The 15,663-nt window shown below is 40.2% G+C and overlaps 1 protein-coding gene across 1 annotated transcript; it reads right to left on the bottom strand.

The window, feature by feature from the left end:
• Positions 1-359: 359 nt before the first annotated feature.
• LOC124146630 (enolase-phosphatase E1-like) lies at positions 360-7,941 on the bottom strand. The gene is made up of 6 exons (XM_046517005.2): positions 7,752-7,941; positions 6,051-6,152; positions 4,470-4,666; positions 3,025-3,157; positions 1,948-2,071; positions 360-980 (listed from the first exon to the last, which is right to left on the bottom strand). The coding sequence occupies exons 1-6, from the start codon at positions 7,857-7,859 to the stop codon at positions 712-714; spliced, it is 933 nt and encodes a 310-aa protein (XP_046372961.1). The 5' UTR covers positions 7,860-7,941; the 3' UTR covers positions 360-711.
• Positions 7,942-15,663: the final 7,722 nt, after the last annotated feature.

The raw sequence follows: 15,663 nt of genomic DNA, 5'->3' as shown, positions 1-15,663 counted from the left end.
CTTGTCGTAAGAGGCGACTAACGGGATTGGGTGGTCAGGCACACTGACTTGGTTGATGCATGTCATTGTATCCAATTGCATGGACCGATGCTCGTGATATCAATCACTGGATTGCCTGGCCCAGACTCGATTATTAACCGACCGCCGTCATACAGCTGGAATATTGCTGAGTGTGGGTTTAAACAACAAATATACAAACAAACAATGTTTCACATCACACTGACAAACCACAGGGTAATGAGATGTAGAAGCCTGCTATTGCTGATAACCTCTGCAATGTGTATCAAGTTTATGTCAAGCTGTCATTCATTTGAAGAATTTGTCATCCTCTTTCTTCAAGCAACAAAATAAAACGTAACTGTTTAGGAAACTACTTTTATTCCTCAAGAAAATGTGGTTCCCGACTGCCGCTTGCAGCCTGCCCAATCGTCTGCTTCTCAGACTTCTACCCGCATGTTCTGTACAGCAGTGGTATTCCTGGGCATCATACACATAAATATGGTAGTAATATCAAGACAACAGCAGTCCGAAACACTGGTAATGGTCTCCAGGCTCCGCCCAGATGAAAACTATTTATATGTAAATATATATGTAAAATGAAATCCAATGAGAAATCAGTCTAAAAAAGCACCTAGTATGACAATATGAACACGTAGAGTAGGGATGATATGACAGAGGCTGTGAGATGGTTTGTGGGGATGGCAGCATTATTTATGCATCATCTTCTTCCTCTGGGTTTTCCTCTTCCACCTCGTCATCATCTTCATCTTCATCAGGGTCCTCCTCGTCGTCCTCAGCCTCCCCGTTGTCATCCCCCTCAAACCTCTTTAGGTCTTCTTCATCATAATCTTCATCACCATACAATTCATCAAACTTTTCAATACAACTGAAGTTCTGTAGGTGTTCCTCTGTGAGATCCTGATTGCCAGGCCGGATGACCAGAGTGCTTCTCATTCCTGCCTGATTTGCTGCCTTGGCCTCTGTACACAAGGAAAATCCGATATACAACAAATCATGACATGGGTGGTTATTACATCTTGTTGAGTATATTAATAGTGCATTATTATGTTATTATCTAAAGATAAGTTGTGTCTTCAATCAAATAAAAGAAAGAAGGAGGCTCAACATGTTCACTGAGTGGGTGGATTAAAAGTTAACGTCGCATCGGCATTATTTCAGCCATAGCGACATGTTCTCTAATACAGCTGAATCATCTATATAGCTGGAGCATTATTTCCGAGCCCATGCACATGACTGAATTCCCCCCTTTCAGACCAATTCCTAAGCACTAAGCATTCCACCAATTCCTAAGCACTAAGCATTCCAAGACTTTCATTATTTCCATATTTTAACATAGACTTTAATTGTAGAGCTGGGCTTGCTTTGTCCACGGGATGTGGGTAACTGGCTCTTCAATAATGAGGGTGCAGTGCTGATCTGATTTTAATGACATTGTAGTAAATAGAAATATACAGAAATTTCAAAACACATATTTACCTTATATAAAACTGATCTCTTAAAGTATGCACAGCAGGATGAAATGTAATTAATGAGGAATCACAAACAAAAAGAGTTAGTTCCCCATCTGTGGTCATTTTCACAACTCGGCAGAAGTTCTTATTTGTTCTGTATTTGTTACAAGTTATCTCTGACTATCAATAAACCAAACAAGACAGAAGACAACACCTCCGCTGTCCTCCAGATGTACTGGGGGACCTGTTATGTGTTGAGTGAGTGAGTGAGTAGAGTTTTACTCCGCTTTTAGCAATATTCAAGCAATATCATTGCGGGGGACACCAGAAATGGGCTTCACACATTGTACCCATGTGGTTATTCGAACCCAGGCATTCGCGTGACAAGCGAACACTTGAACCACTAGGCTACCCCGCCGCCCCTTATGCACTGAGATCTCAGGGTTGTCACTGCCGTGGAAAAGTATGAACCTACCCTCTGGGGTATCTGTGAGGAAGAGAATTTCATCATTTTCACACCCAACTTTCGTCACTAACGTCTTGTAGCTGCTGCTCGCTGTTTTGCTGCCTATTGTTGTGTCGAAGAAATCTGTGAACAACTGGAAGTAAAGACAGATATCAGACTCTGCTTGTAATACATGTGTGCTTGTTATATAGCATGGTGGTTTTGAAATGTAGTGCAGAGCTGTAGCAACAGGTATCTGGTCGATTGCTCAATGGAATGGATTACAATGCAAACTATTAACAGATTTGTCACATTATGATACAAATTTGTACTTGTTTCAAAACTTGTTAAAAAAGCAAAATGAATTTTATTGATGACAAAATTTGATATATGATGTTTATTTGCTGATTTACGCCGCACTCAGCAATATTCCAACAGCGGTCTGTAAATAGTCGAGTCTGGACCAGACAATCCAGTGAATGACATCATGAGCATCGATCCATGCAATTGGGATACGACATGCATTAACCAAGTCAGCGAGCCTGATAACCCGATCCCGTTAGTCGCCTCTTTGACAAGATAGTTGCTTTTTATGACAAGCATGGGTTGCTGAAGACCTATTCTACCCCTGATCTTCACGGGTCGATATATGATGTATATTCATGAACTGATGCTGTCACTTGATTGATTCATTATCCTCTTAGGACAAGACATATGATTTAAGTGTGTTAATATCCTGTACTATCCATTACAGTATACTGCTATTTACGAGGATAAGCTCTTGCCACTAGGTTTCTTAAAAAGACAATGGACCTGTGAAAACTTGGGGTACAATAGGTCTTTAGCAACCCATTCTTGTCGTAAGAGGTGACTAACGGGATCGGTTGGTTAGGCTCGCTGACTTGGTTGATGCATGTCATCATATCCTAATTGTGTGGATCGATGCTCATGATATCAATCACGGACTGTCTGTTCCAGTCTCGTTTATTTACAGACCACCATAATATAGCTGGTGTATTGCTGTGTGTGGCTTTAAACAACAAACAAACAAATAAACAAACAATCAGAAGACGTGGTTCCAAACATAAAATTTATAAGAGGACTCACTTCTACTAAATCTCCCTCTGATGTGTTGGCAAACAGTAGCTTCTGTGCCTCCACACTGCCAGACGAGTAGACATATAGCTTGATGCCCTCCTCCGACAGCTGCTGTATAACTGCTGGCACATCATCAAACACCCTGCAACATTAAACTGTCATGAATCGTACTGTCAGACACCCTGCAACATTAAACTGTCATGAATCGTACTGTCAGACACCCTGTAACATTCAACTGTCATGAATCATACTGTCAGACACCCTGCAACATTAAACTGTCATGAATCGTACTGTCAGACACCCTGTAACATTAAACTGTCATGAATCATACTGTCAGACACCCTGTAACATTAAACTGTCATGAATCTTGTCAAACACTCTGTAACATTAAACTGTCATGAATCGTACTGTCAGACACCCTGTAACATTCAACTGTCATGAATCATACTGTCAGACACCCTGCAACATTAAACTGTCATGAATCGTACTGTCAGACACCCTGTAACATTAAACTGTCATGAATCATACTGTCAGACACCCTGCAACATTAAACTGTCATGAATCGTACTGTCAGACACCCTGTAACATTAAACTGTCATGAATCATACTGTCAGACACCCTGTAACATTAAACTGTCATGAATCTTGTCAAACACTCTGTAACATTAAACTGTCATGAATCGTACTGTCAGACACCCTGTAACATTCAACTGTCATGAATCATACTGTCAGGCACCCTGCAACATTAAACTGTCATGAATCATACTGTCAGACACCCTGCATTATTAAACTGTCATGAATCGTACTGTCAGACACCCTGTAACATTAAACTGTCATGAATCATACTGTCAGACACCCTGTAACATTTACAATGTTGTCATTAATTATTGTCAGACACCCTGTAACAAATAATGTCGTTTTGAATCATACTGTCAGACACCCTGTAACATGAGTTAACAATGTTTTATGAAATATATTGGCAATCACCAGGCAATATATAACAATGATGTCATGAATCTTATTTTAATACACACTTTATATATAACAGTGTTATCCTGAAGCCATATCAACAGTCATTGGAAACTTGATCATGATGATACATCCACAAAAGGGACATAACTCTAATTTAGCACATTCAAAGACATTATGTTTGATCAGTGTTTGTACATAGACAAGCAGCATTAAAGTAGGTTTTTTTTCCCTTTTTTCCTATGTGACAGTTGATCTTTGAATCCAACAAATCTTAGTACCATGGAAGCAGATACTTTTTTTTGTAATAGGACAATGTTTTTTAGAGTTTATACATTACTCACATACATAACAAGGTAAGGGGACTGTAGACTTATTATATTTAATGCAAGTTCTCAGGTGTTCACTTACAACAGAAATTTGTCTTGAATCACAGATATTTTGTATTTCAGTAAAAGGCTGATTTAGCATGGACAGTGTACATACTCTCCCTTGAAGGCGCCGCTCTGGTAGCCCTCCTGCCACATGTGACCCTGGAGCTGTTTCAGCTCTGTGGACTTTCTGTCCTTGCTCATCTGCCACCTCACATTCTCCGAAACTGCCTTCAGGATATCTTCCTTGTCTGAGCTGCCATCAGGAATCTCAACTACACCATCCACAGAGTCGGATTTGTCTTTGGCAGCCTGGAATAAAATCAAGAAAATAAATAACATTTCACCCCAGAAAAGTGACAAATATTTATCCATCTCCTGAGTAGTTTACTCATGGCGGAGAACCGTAATTCAATGAACATGATGAAGATATAAAACCGATGCAAGGTCCTCTTTTCTTCGAACTAGTAAAGTGTGAAATTTCATGAAGGGAACCATTTTAAAAAAACGAGGGACCTGTGAAGCACCGGGGTAGAATAGGTTTTCAGCAGCCCATGCTTGCCGAAAGAGGCGACTATGCTTGTCGTAAGAGGCGACTAACGGCATCGGGAGGTCAGACTCGCTGACTTGGTTGATGCATGTCATCATATCCCAATTGCGTGGATCGATGCTCATGATGTCAATCACTGGATTGTCGGACCAGACTTGATTATTTACAGACCGCCATCATATAGCTGGAATATTGCTGAGTGCAGCATTAAACAAAAGAACACCAACCAACCATCATAAAATGAGTAGTTACGTTTTGTAAAATGTGAAGTGGTAGTTTTGAATGATAGAAGTATGGGTTAATGAACAGGAAAAAATCAATGACCGATTGTGTAATAATCATGTAATCCCAACCTCGCACATGACAGGTGCTGTTCACAGCATCTGAGGCTAGGCCATGAAGTTCTGGATCTAACAGAGATCTAACCCTCCAGGACAAAGGGGCATGGGATCCACTGCAGACAGAACACCTTCACACACCATTAAGATGCATTCAACTTTCAACAAAGAAGCAGAGACCGGAAACTGTTCCAGATGACTGCCCCGATCACCAAATCTTTGTATTATGTAACAAGTTCACAAGTCCATGCACTTTGCTATTCATGATGGATTAATCAATGTCACAGCTTTGTGCTGCTCTTTAAAGCAGCATGCTAACGTGACAAGGGAAATACTGTTAATGGCCTCGAAAGGTAATGGCCAACATTTGTGTGATGTAAGGGAGGTAACTCTTATGTAATTCACAAAACCTTACTGACCAACCATTGATTTCTTTCTGTGCTGGCTATTACAGAGATAAGAGCATGGCATGTGCATTCTCTTACTAATCATGCAAGCTGTTATTTTAAGCCATACAGTAGTGATGGCAAAATGGAATGTTTTCAGGATTTTATGTCGGAAGCAAATAGATGAAAATGTCTTATTTAATTTTCACATGTACTTTCTATCATAGCATGTTTTTAAAAAAACAAAAAAAAACAACACATAATATACATACTCAAATACATTAAATTATAACCTTTCAATTTCAACACTTATATAATGGATCTTGATGAGAAAAAAACATCAATCTATCTATATGATATCTCTATTTCACATCTAAATTTAACTCAGGTAAGTAATTGGTAATTGCTACACAGTGCCTCACCAGGGTTCGTAATGCTGTAATGTCTTTCTGTGTCTCTGTGTCGTCATAATGTTTCTTGAGGTAAGTGTCCAGATTGTCTGTGATATAGGGGAATAATGTGTCCTGAAAAAAACAAGGAATAAATATATTTTACCTCGAATTGCTTAAATATATATCATTAATATAAAATACTCATCAATAACATAAAGAATACACTTTGTATTGTTAAAATTGACTGGGTACATAAATGTTGCGAAATTCAGAAAATTATTTTTGCAGAATTTTGTTTTGCATCCTTAATTTGCTGAATGTTACACTGCAGTGGTACATTTGGAGATTTCAAAACTGTTATTGGTCAATCTCTCTTAAGCGAGCACAAAGATCTGATTTGAATTAAATAGCTGATTGGCTAATATTGCGAGTATTATATTCCCTTGCAAATACAATTCTACTTTTCAGTAGTAAAAATATGTGGACTTTATCCATAACATCGGTACACGAGTATTTCGATTCAGGAGATGTACCTACAGTAAGTAAACCAAGTTTGACTGAGAGAGAGATGCAATTAATGTATGATATTCGCGGAAGTCATTTTACCGAATGTTTACGGTAAACTACATGTAGGTCACATCTGGGGCAGTTTCACATTACACGCTCAAGAAACTATTCTGATCATTAAACTTTGTACATGCTGCCAATAAATGTTTGGGTATTTGTCGAAAATACACAAATATATTCTAAATAACCTTAAAGAATTCAGCCACCTCGGAATACAACAAATCAATCTCATTTTCAAGGCCGTCCGGTGCAGGACCGCCATATTGCCTTTCTCTACAACTAGCTTAACGAGGGTAGTGAATGGAAGAGTTATCACGTGACCAACATGGCTATTCCCACTATAATTCAAACTCCCCGCACAAAACTTTTGCCGGCACACCAACTTAAAAGTTATAATTTAGATCACAAACTGATCTGCCATTGAGATAGAGCACTTGTTGAATAGATGATATAGTTGAAAGAGACTAACCCACTTGGCAGAATAGCGAAAAAATTAACGTCAAAAATTTATGACGCTCTACTGTCAACATCACATTGGAAAAAAACAACTTTCAGAAACCCGGAAATAAACATTTTGCAAAATTTTATCACCGAGACCCTAAGAGATGTGCATTCAACACAATGATCGGACATTTAGTAGCCTCAAATGATTTTCTTAAACACGCATATAACTTAGCATAATGTCATGTTTAAATAATTGTTTTTCATTGAAAACGCCGTGCGCTCCTAAGTACCTTAAGCGCTCCTACTCCGGGAGCGGGCTAATGACAAAGTCACAAAAACAATGCAGACTTACGAGTGATAGTAATATTGTCTACTTCCCCCCGTTGGATAAGGTCCATCTCACTACAAGAGGACCCGCAAATGCCTAATATTCACATTCTCAAACAGCGTTATCTACAGGGACGATGGTGCCCTCCGATACCCATGTCGTGCATGTCGGTGGATAAACAACGCATCTGCTGAAAGCGCTAACATGACAGGTGCAGCCGACAGAAGAAACCCTCCCGTTGAAGTCCCAATGATAGTTAAATCAAAGTAGCGCATCCCTTATAACAAATATTTGGCGCAATTACAAGGAAACGCAGAAGCGGTACATGTTCCTTGTTGGTCGACACTTAATAATAACAGTCTACTTAGCCGCAAAGATCCTAAATACTTTACCTTCACAAATGAAATTGGAGTTGTTGTCCCCTCAATATCCACAATAACTGCTTTAACCCCTCCTAGGAGAGAGTCGGCTTCTTGTGCACAACGTTTCTGGGGTGCCATGATGGATTAAACCAGCGCCCGGCGAGCAAGCGTCTGATCTGCTGGTGAACAAAGACGCGAATGAATCGAGCTTCAGCCAGCCAGGTGCCTCGCACACTCTGACCTCAATAAACGCCGAGAAATCCTGCTTGCCTCTCGACTAGCCATAGTTATGGGCGTAACTCGAGCTGCTCTATCGACCTGCCCTGCTTAACATGTGAATGCGTCAACGCGATTGTGCTATAGTTTGCAGGAAAGTATTATATTAGCATAGTCGCAGATATTTTATAAATGCTTCAACACATCATTAAATAAATCTGTTATGCAATAACAACAGAGAAACGGTTGTGATCGGAGTTCAAGGTATGGATACATCTGATACCTTCATTGATTTCTGTTTATTGACGCGGCTTGTACCAATGGACAAAGATCGTATAATCGGCCTTCTATCACCCAGATCACTATAGAGACTCAAATACCGCGCTTTATGTGAAGGTTTCGGTGTAACCTATTTGCAAAGAATTGCTTTGACGACAGACAAAGAATACATAGCGGCAAGTTACCATCGCATTAGCTATATACTGATAATGTAGTTTAACCTCCGCGACAACTTCCTGCTGCCACACTGTGCAATGCCGATAGTGAGGAAAGTTGCTGTATAGTTCAATTGGATAGAGATAGCTATGGAAAAAAACGTCGCTGTGTCAATATGAGGTTATGGAGATGGGCCAAGTTGCACGGCGTCATGCATGCAGCATGTTGGACACGTGTCTATACGAAATCTTCTGTGATAGAATGCACATATAACAAATTTATAATAATATACATCACCCCATGTGGCTAGCTACATAAAAGGTAACATAATTCAAATGATTATATAATCTAATCTTAAACATGTTTTATTCCACAAGTGTACATACGCTAGCAGTTTTAATATACATTTTGACTGAAGATATGATTGTTATAAGACTTGAACATGTATAGTTAATATACACAGACTTGATATGGTTTAAACACGTCTGTTTTCAAGACGAAAATTAGTTTAATAAGAGTATAAACACAAGTAGAAAATTATACACTATAGACATATCTCGGTAAATATGGTTGTATATACTTAGTGTTGTAGTCTATAAACAGTGTTCACCTGTATATTGTGTGAAATAGACATCAAGAGCATAACAACTATAAACAATGTCGCCTCAAGATATTTGTGACAACATGGACGTGACTATAGCAGGAAGGTCTACATGTGGGACTGCATGGGTGGAGATACAATGGACTCAAAACATATTCACTGCATGTAAAGATATAGATGATTGACATACTCGTGGCACAAGTGAAGCATATGTGAATCAGCTTGTCCGCGGAGGGTGTTTGGGCGCAGCTGACGCCATGTTGCAATGGGCGTATCCTATTGTCAGCAATCTACGGGGGCGGACTGCACTGTATATAGAGGACGTGTTCAGGGGGCTGACAGTGAGAGCATCGCTCCACGCCGTATGGGTACAATGGGACGCCATGACAGCAAGTTTAAACACGGAGTGACAATCTTCAATACCATTCCTTATTGACAAAGGTTTTAGTCTGCCGGTATGATTTGACACAGGTGTAGGGATATGCACTTTTTGTTGTATTACAACTATGTGGAGAAGACACATTGTGCAATCATGTATGGTGTTGAATTGATAAAATAAGAGAGCGGAACAAGCTAATACATTTCGAGCGGCAAGGAAAGTATGTATATCAAACCTTTTGTATGTATTCAAAAGAAAATGGATAAATGGCTACATACACAAATGATATATAGATCGATATATAGAAAATAATTTTAAAAATACTAAAACTATCTGATTAAGTTAAAGCAATGTCTAAAAGAGAATAATTGCTTTACAGTTTATCTTATAAGCTGGAAATGCTACCCTTTCGAAATGAATGTACTTGTCTGTCTGCATGGTCATATTTTAGTTCAGCTTGCGGTAGCGGATGAGAGTTACCACATAAGCATGCATGTGTAAAATGTATTAATACCTGTGCTCGGGACTACGTGGGTACAATGTGTGAAGCTCATTTCTGATATTGCTCGAATATTGCTAAAAGCGGCGTAAAACCATACTCACTCACTGTGCTCCGGAATCCAACGTTCTGATTGAGCCAATGAAATTTTTTAAGGTTTTGTACTTTCCGGCCCTCTAGTGAAATTATTTTAATGATATAAAGTTGATGTTTTATAGTACACTAGGCATACGGTATTATTGGTTTAATGAGAACTTCACGGAGGTGTGAGCTGTGTTATATTAATGTATGTGCAGGTGATGATCTGTCTTCTAGTTTCACTGATTGGTCAGATAGATTTGAAAATGTAATACACTTTCATAACTACATAAAACATTAGGTTTAGCATATTACAAATCTCTATGTTTTTAAGCCTAAAAAACGACATCAGTGAGAGAATAATGATAATATAGGTCGCTCTTAGCAACAATCGCACTGTATTTCAGTCTGTATATGTTGCATCGATGTTGGATCGCAACCGGTGTGACGCGCGCACGCTTCAAAGACGCACAGCATGATGGCGGAGTTCGCCGTAGGGGTCCTCAACAATCAGTAGTTAGGTTCCTAGCATCACACGCATGTCGAATCACAGGAATCGACTGGTCCTGTACGTGACGTGTCTGAATGGTGTATATAGACTCGGACGGAGCGGAGCGGTTCTCAAACTATCAGCTGGGTTTTCTGGTCTAAGCAGGATTACTCACCGCTTCATGAGCTATAGGTATATATGGTTGCTGACTAACACCTCACTGGCTCACAACATAGCAGTCTAGAGCTATGGGATGTACATGAATATATGCATGGCTTGATGGGTTTTCTATTTGCGCACCACATTCCCGCAACAAATGAACATTCCTTTATGTGCAGGCGACTCGGCATTTTGAGGCTTTGTAGCTGGACATATGGCGGCAATGTTGCTGATGCGGCGTCAACTAAAGTGCAGGACAAAAGAAAGTGAACACCCATGTTTACCATGACTTACATCTAGTCTCTGAAATGAACATATTTTACAGAAAAACAATTGTTAAATTCTCTTAATAAAAGTATAATAAAAAAGAGCCCGGAGACTTTCTAATCTAGACTTGTCAAACATTATAGACTTGCATGGGCTGTATTGGATATATTTGTATCAGGGTCTGTATGACAGATTACCCCATGTTTGATTTCAGCTAAAAATGAAACAAACAAGAAATGGTTATTTGCTAGTGATGTATTTGATGCGGGATCAAAACAGTGTTTTGGCCATTAGTTTGCTGTGTTTCGGCCACTGTTTTCAGTCTATATAGTCACGCTGTGGAAACGTTTGTAATATTTTGGTCAAATCCAGTTTTAGCGTACACTTTCTTTTGCCCGGCAGTTTATTAACTCACTAATTCACACCGACGTGATTATCTTTGACTTCATCGTTCCAACCTTCCGTCTATAGATTTGTTGTTTATTCATGCAATTATATCTCCAAGTTATGTTTTATATGCCGGTTGCTTTATATATGTTACCGCATTTCGTCTTTTATGTCTATTTATATATTTATATAGAACGGTAGGTATTGGACGATTTACTATCGATGTCGCATTGACATATTTATAGATTGCTTTATTAAAAGAGGTCACTTTGTACTGTTACACTTATTGCAGGAGGTCCCTTTGTACTGTTACACCTATTGCAGGAGGCCCCTTTGTACTGTTACACCTATTGCAGGAGGTCCCTTTGTACTGTTACACCTATTGCAGGAGGTCCCTTTGTACTGTTACACCTATTGCAGGAGGTCCCTTTGTACTGTTACACCTATTGCAGGAGGCCCCTTTGTACTGTTACACTTATTGCAGGAGGCCCCTTTGTACTGTTACACCTATTGCAGGAGGTCCCTTTGTACTGTTACACCTATTGCAGGAGGTCCCTTTGTACTGTTACACCTATTGCAGGAGGTCCCTTTGTACTGTTACACCTATTGCAGGAGGTCCCTTTGTACTGTTACACCTATTGCAGGAGGTCTCTATGTAACGTTACACCTATTGCAGGAGATCTCTTTGTACTGTTACACCTACTGCAGGAGGCCCCTTTGTACTGTTACACCTACTGCAGGAGGTCTCTATGTAACTTTACACCTATTGCAGAAGGTCCCTTTGTACTGTTACACCTACTGCAGGAGGTCCCTTTGTACTGTTACACCTACTGCAGGAGGTGCCTTTGTACTGTTACACTTATTGCAGGAGGTCTCTATGTAACGTTACACCTATTGCAGAAGGTCCCTTTGTACTGTTACACCTATTGCAGGAGGTCCCTTTGTACTGTTACACCTATTGCAGGAGGTCTCTATGTAACGTTACACCTATTGCAGAAGGTCCCTTTGTACTGTTACACCTATTGCAGGAGGTCCCTTTGTACTGTTACAACTATTGCAGGAGGTCTCTATGTAACGTTACACCTATTGCAGGAGGTCTCTTTGTAACGTTACACCTATTGCAGGAGGTCCCTTTGTACTGTTACACCTATTGCAGGAGGTCCCTTTGTACTGTTACACCTATTGCAGGAGGTCCCTTTGTACTGTTACACCTACTGCAGGAGGTCCCTTTGTACTGTTACACCTACTGTAGGAGGTCCCTTTGCACTGTTACACCTATTGCAGGAGGTCCCTTTGTACTGTTACACTTATTGCAGGAGGTCCCTTTGTACTGTTACACCTACTGCAGGAGGCCCCTTTGTACTGTTACACTTATTGCAGGAGATCTCTTTGTACTGTTACACCTATTGCAGGAGGTCCCTTTGTACTGTTACACCTATTGCAGGAGGCCCCTTTGTACTGTTACACCTACTGCAGGAGGCCCCTTTGTACTGTTACACTTATTGCAGGAGGCCCCTTTGTACTGTTACACCTATTGAAGGAGGTCCCTTTGTACTGTTACACCTATTGCAGGAGGTCCCTTTGTACTGTTACACTTATTGCAGGAGGCCCCTTTGTACTGTTACACCTATTGCAGGAGGTCCCTTTGTACTGTTACACCTTTTGCAGGAGGTCCCTTTGTACTGTTACACCTACTGCAGGAGGTCCCTTTGTATTGTTACACCTACTGCAGGAGGTCCCTTTGTACTGTTACACCTATTGCAGGAGGTCTCTATGTAACGTTACACCTATTGCAGGAGGTCTCTATGTAACGTTACACCTATTGCAGGAGATCCCCATTGTTACACCTATTGCAGGAGGTCCCTTTGTACTGTTACATCCATTGCAGGAGGTCTCTATGTAACGTTATACCTATTGCAGGAGGTCCCTTTGTATTGTTACACCTACTGCAGGAGGTCCCTTTGTACTGTTACATCTATTGCAGGAGGTCTCTATGTAACGTTACACCTATTGCAGGAGGTCCCTTTGTACTGTTACACCTATTGCAGGAGGTCCCTTTGTACTGTTACACCTATTGCAGGAGGTCCCTTTGTACTGTTACACCTACTGCAGGAGATCCCTTTGTACTGTTACACCTACTGCAGGAGATCCCTTTGTACTGTATTACAACACCTACTGCAGGAGGTCTCTTTGTACTGTTACACTTATTGCAGGAGGTCCCTTTGTACTGTTACATTTATTGCAGGAGGTCCCTTTGTACTGTTACACTCACTTATTGCAGGAGGTCCCTTTGTACTGTAACACCTACTGCAGGAGGTCTCTTTGTACTGTTACACCTATTGCAGGAGGTCCCTTTGTACTGTTACACCTATTGCAGGAGGTCTTTATGTAACGTTACACCTATTGCAGGAGATCCCTTTGTACTGTTACACCTACTGCAGGAGGTCCCTTTGTACTGTTACACTTATTGCAGGATGTCCCTTTGTACTGTTACACCTATTGCAGGAGGTCTCTATGTAACGTTACACCTATTGCAGGAGATCCCTTTGTACTGTTACACCTACTGCAGGAGGTCCCTTTGTACTGTTACACCTATTGCAGGAGGTCTCTTTGTACTGTTACACTTATAGCAGGAGGTCTCTATGTAACGTTACACCTATTGCAGGAGGTCCCTTTGTACTGTTACACTTATTGCAGGAGGTCCCTTTGTACTGTTACACCTACTGCAGGAGGCCCCTTTGTACTGTTACACCTATTGCAGGAGGTCCCTTTGTACTGTTACACCTATTGCAGGAGGTCCCTTTGTACTGTTACACCTATTACAGGAGGTCTCTTTGTACTGTTACACTTATTGCAGGAGGTCTCTATGTAACGTTACACCTACTGCAGGAGGTCCCTTTGTACTGTAACACCTACTGCAGGAGGTCTCTTTGTACTGTTACACTTATTGCAGGAGGTCTCTTTGTACTGTTACACCTATTGCAGGAGGTCTCTTTGTACTGTAACACCTACTGCAAGAGGTCCCTTTGTACTGTAACACCTATTGCAGGAGGCCCCTTTGTACTGTAACACCTACTGCATGGCCACTGTAATGATTGACACATGTCTACCACTGCCCAACCTGTTTCCGACAGTGTTGTAAGGCGTGCAGCGTTCACACGTCAGGTGCCAGGTGTGTTCCAGCTGATCCATACATGTAACTGTAAATGTAGCCACCGCAAACAGGTGTTGTACGACTCCAAACATTGAACACTGGCTAGCAATGCTGAGTGTATGTGCACATTAAAGTCATGCCATACATGTATAACAAAGAATACGATACAGAATCCTTCGAATAATATGTGTATGTGGTCGTGTGGTATATCTATATGATAAATAGTTATTTGTATATTAAATCTGTATTTCTGTTTGTATTGTTTGCTTTTTAACGCCGCACTCCGCAAATATCTAGCTATCTGACGGAGGATTTAAAAGATACATAGAACATATGCTTGTTGATATTTTCCAAACTACTATCAACAATATTAAATATGGCGTTGACATGGGAAAGGAAGTGTACAAGGAGTAAGTTCTACATACCATATGACTAACTGTAGCGTGCATCATACATCGACACACACTGCTTCCCTTAAGCATGTGGCTAATTATACATGTAGTTGTGAATCTATAAATGTTAAAGATAACTATAAATCTGTCCCGTCGTGTGTCAGGCCGTCACGACCCAGTATAACGCCATGTGACATAGTGCACGCATCACGTCACATATTTATACAGTAAAGACTAAAAATGTATCGACTGGACGCTTATTATTTGGGAGAGGGCGGGGGGATATCTTTTCATGTCCCCACCCCCCAATAATGGAAAATATAATGAAGAGTCCTTAACGTACAATCCTATGTACAGAGTTATTATTTGATCAAACAGAACAGTTTTTATATAGTTGTAATATATTGTGGCGACCACAATATATTACAACTGTATAAAAAACATTCTCAACGACCTACCACCCCTAAAATGACAAGTTCCTAATACCCATTTTGTCTATATACCCGGTGTTTTGATGCGAAACTAGTCGTCGGGTATCTGCATATTTCAACGGCTACAGAGATAAACTGGCTTAACAAAAAATAAGCTTTAAATAAACAAAACAGGATTATTCACATGCCTAGATTACCACAATCTCATTTAAATCGGACACAAGGTCTCGCAACCGCTGAGGACATCCTATTACAGGTCACATCATACAGTTCGTAACAGTAATTTTGTGTTAAACTTTAGAGGTTGCATTATTAGAAAACATATTCCGCTAACAATATACCATAACAACATATATATTTCCTTTTTCCTTTTGTTTTATTACAACGTGTTTGAATCATTATCTTTCGTGTAGTTGTCCGATTTTCGATCACAAACGTTGATACTACCTAATTT

The sequence above is a fragment of the Haliotis rufescens genome, unplaced genomic scaffold, assembly GCF_023055435.1.
Source record: "Haliotis rufescens isolate VD_foot unplaced genomic scaffold, xgHalRufe1.0.p SCAF_3, whole genome shotgun sequence".
Taxonomy (NCBI): domain Eukaryota; kingdom Metazoa; phylum Mollusca; class Gastropoda; order Lepetellida; family Haliotidae; genus Haliotis; species Haliotis rufescens.
Note: the sequence above shows the minus strand (reverse complement) of the source record. Positions and strands in the feature narration are given on the sequence as shown.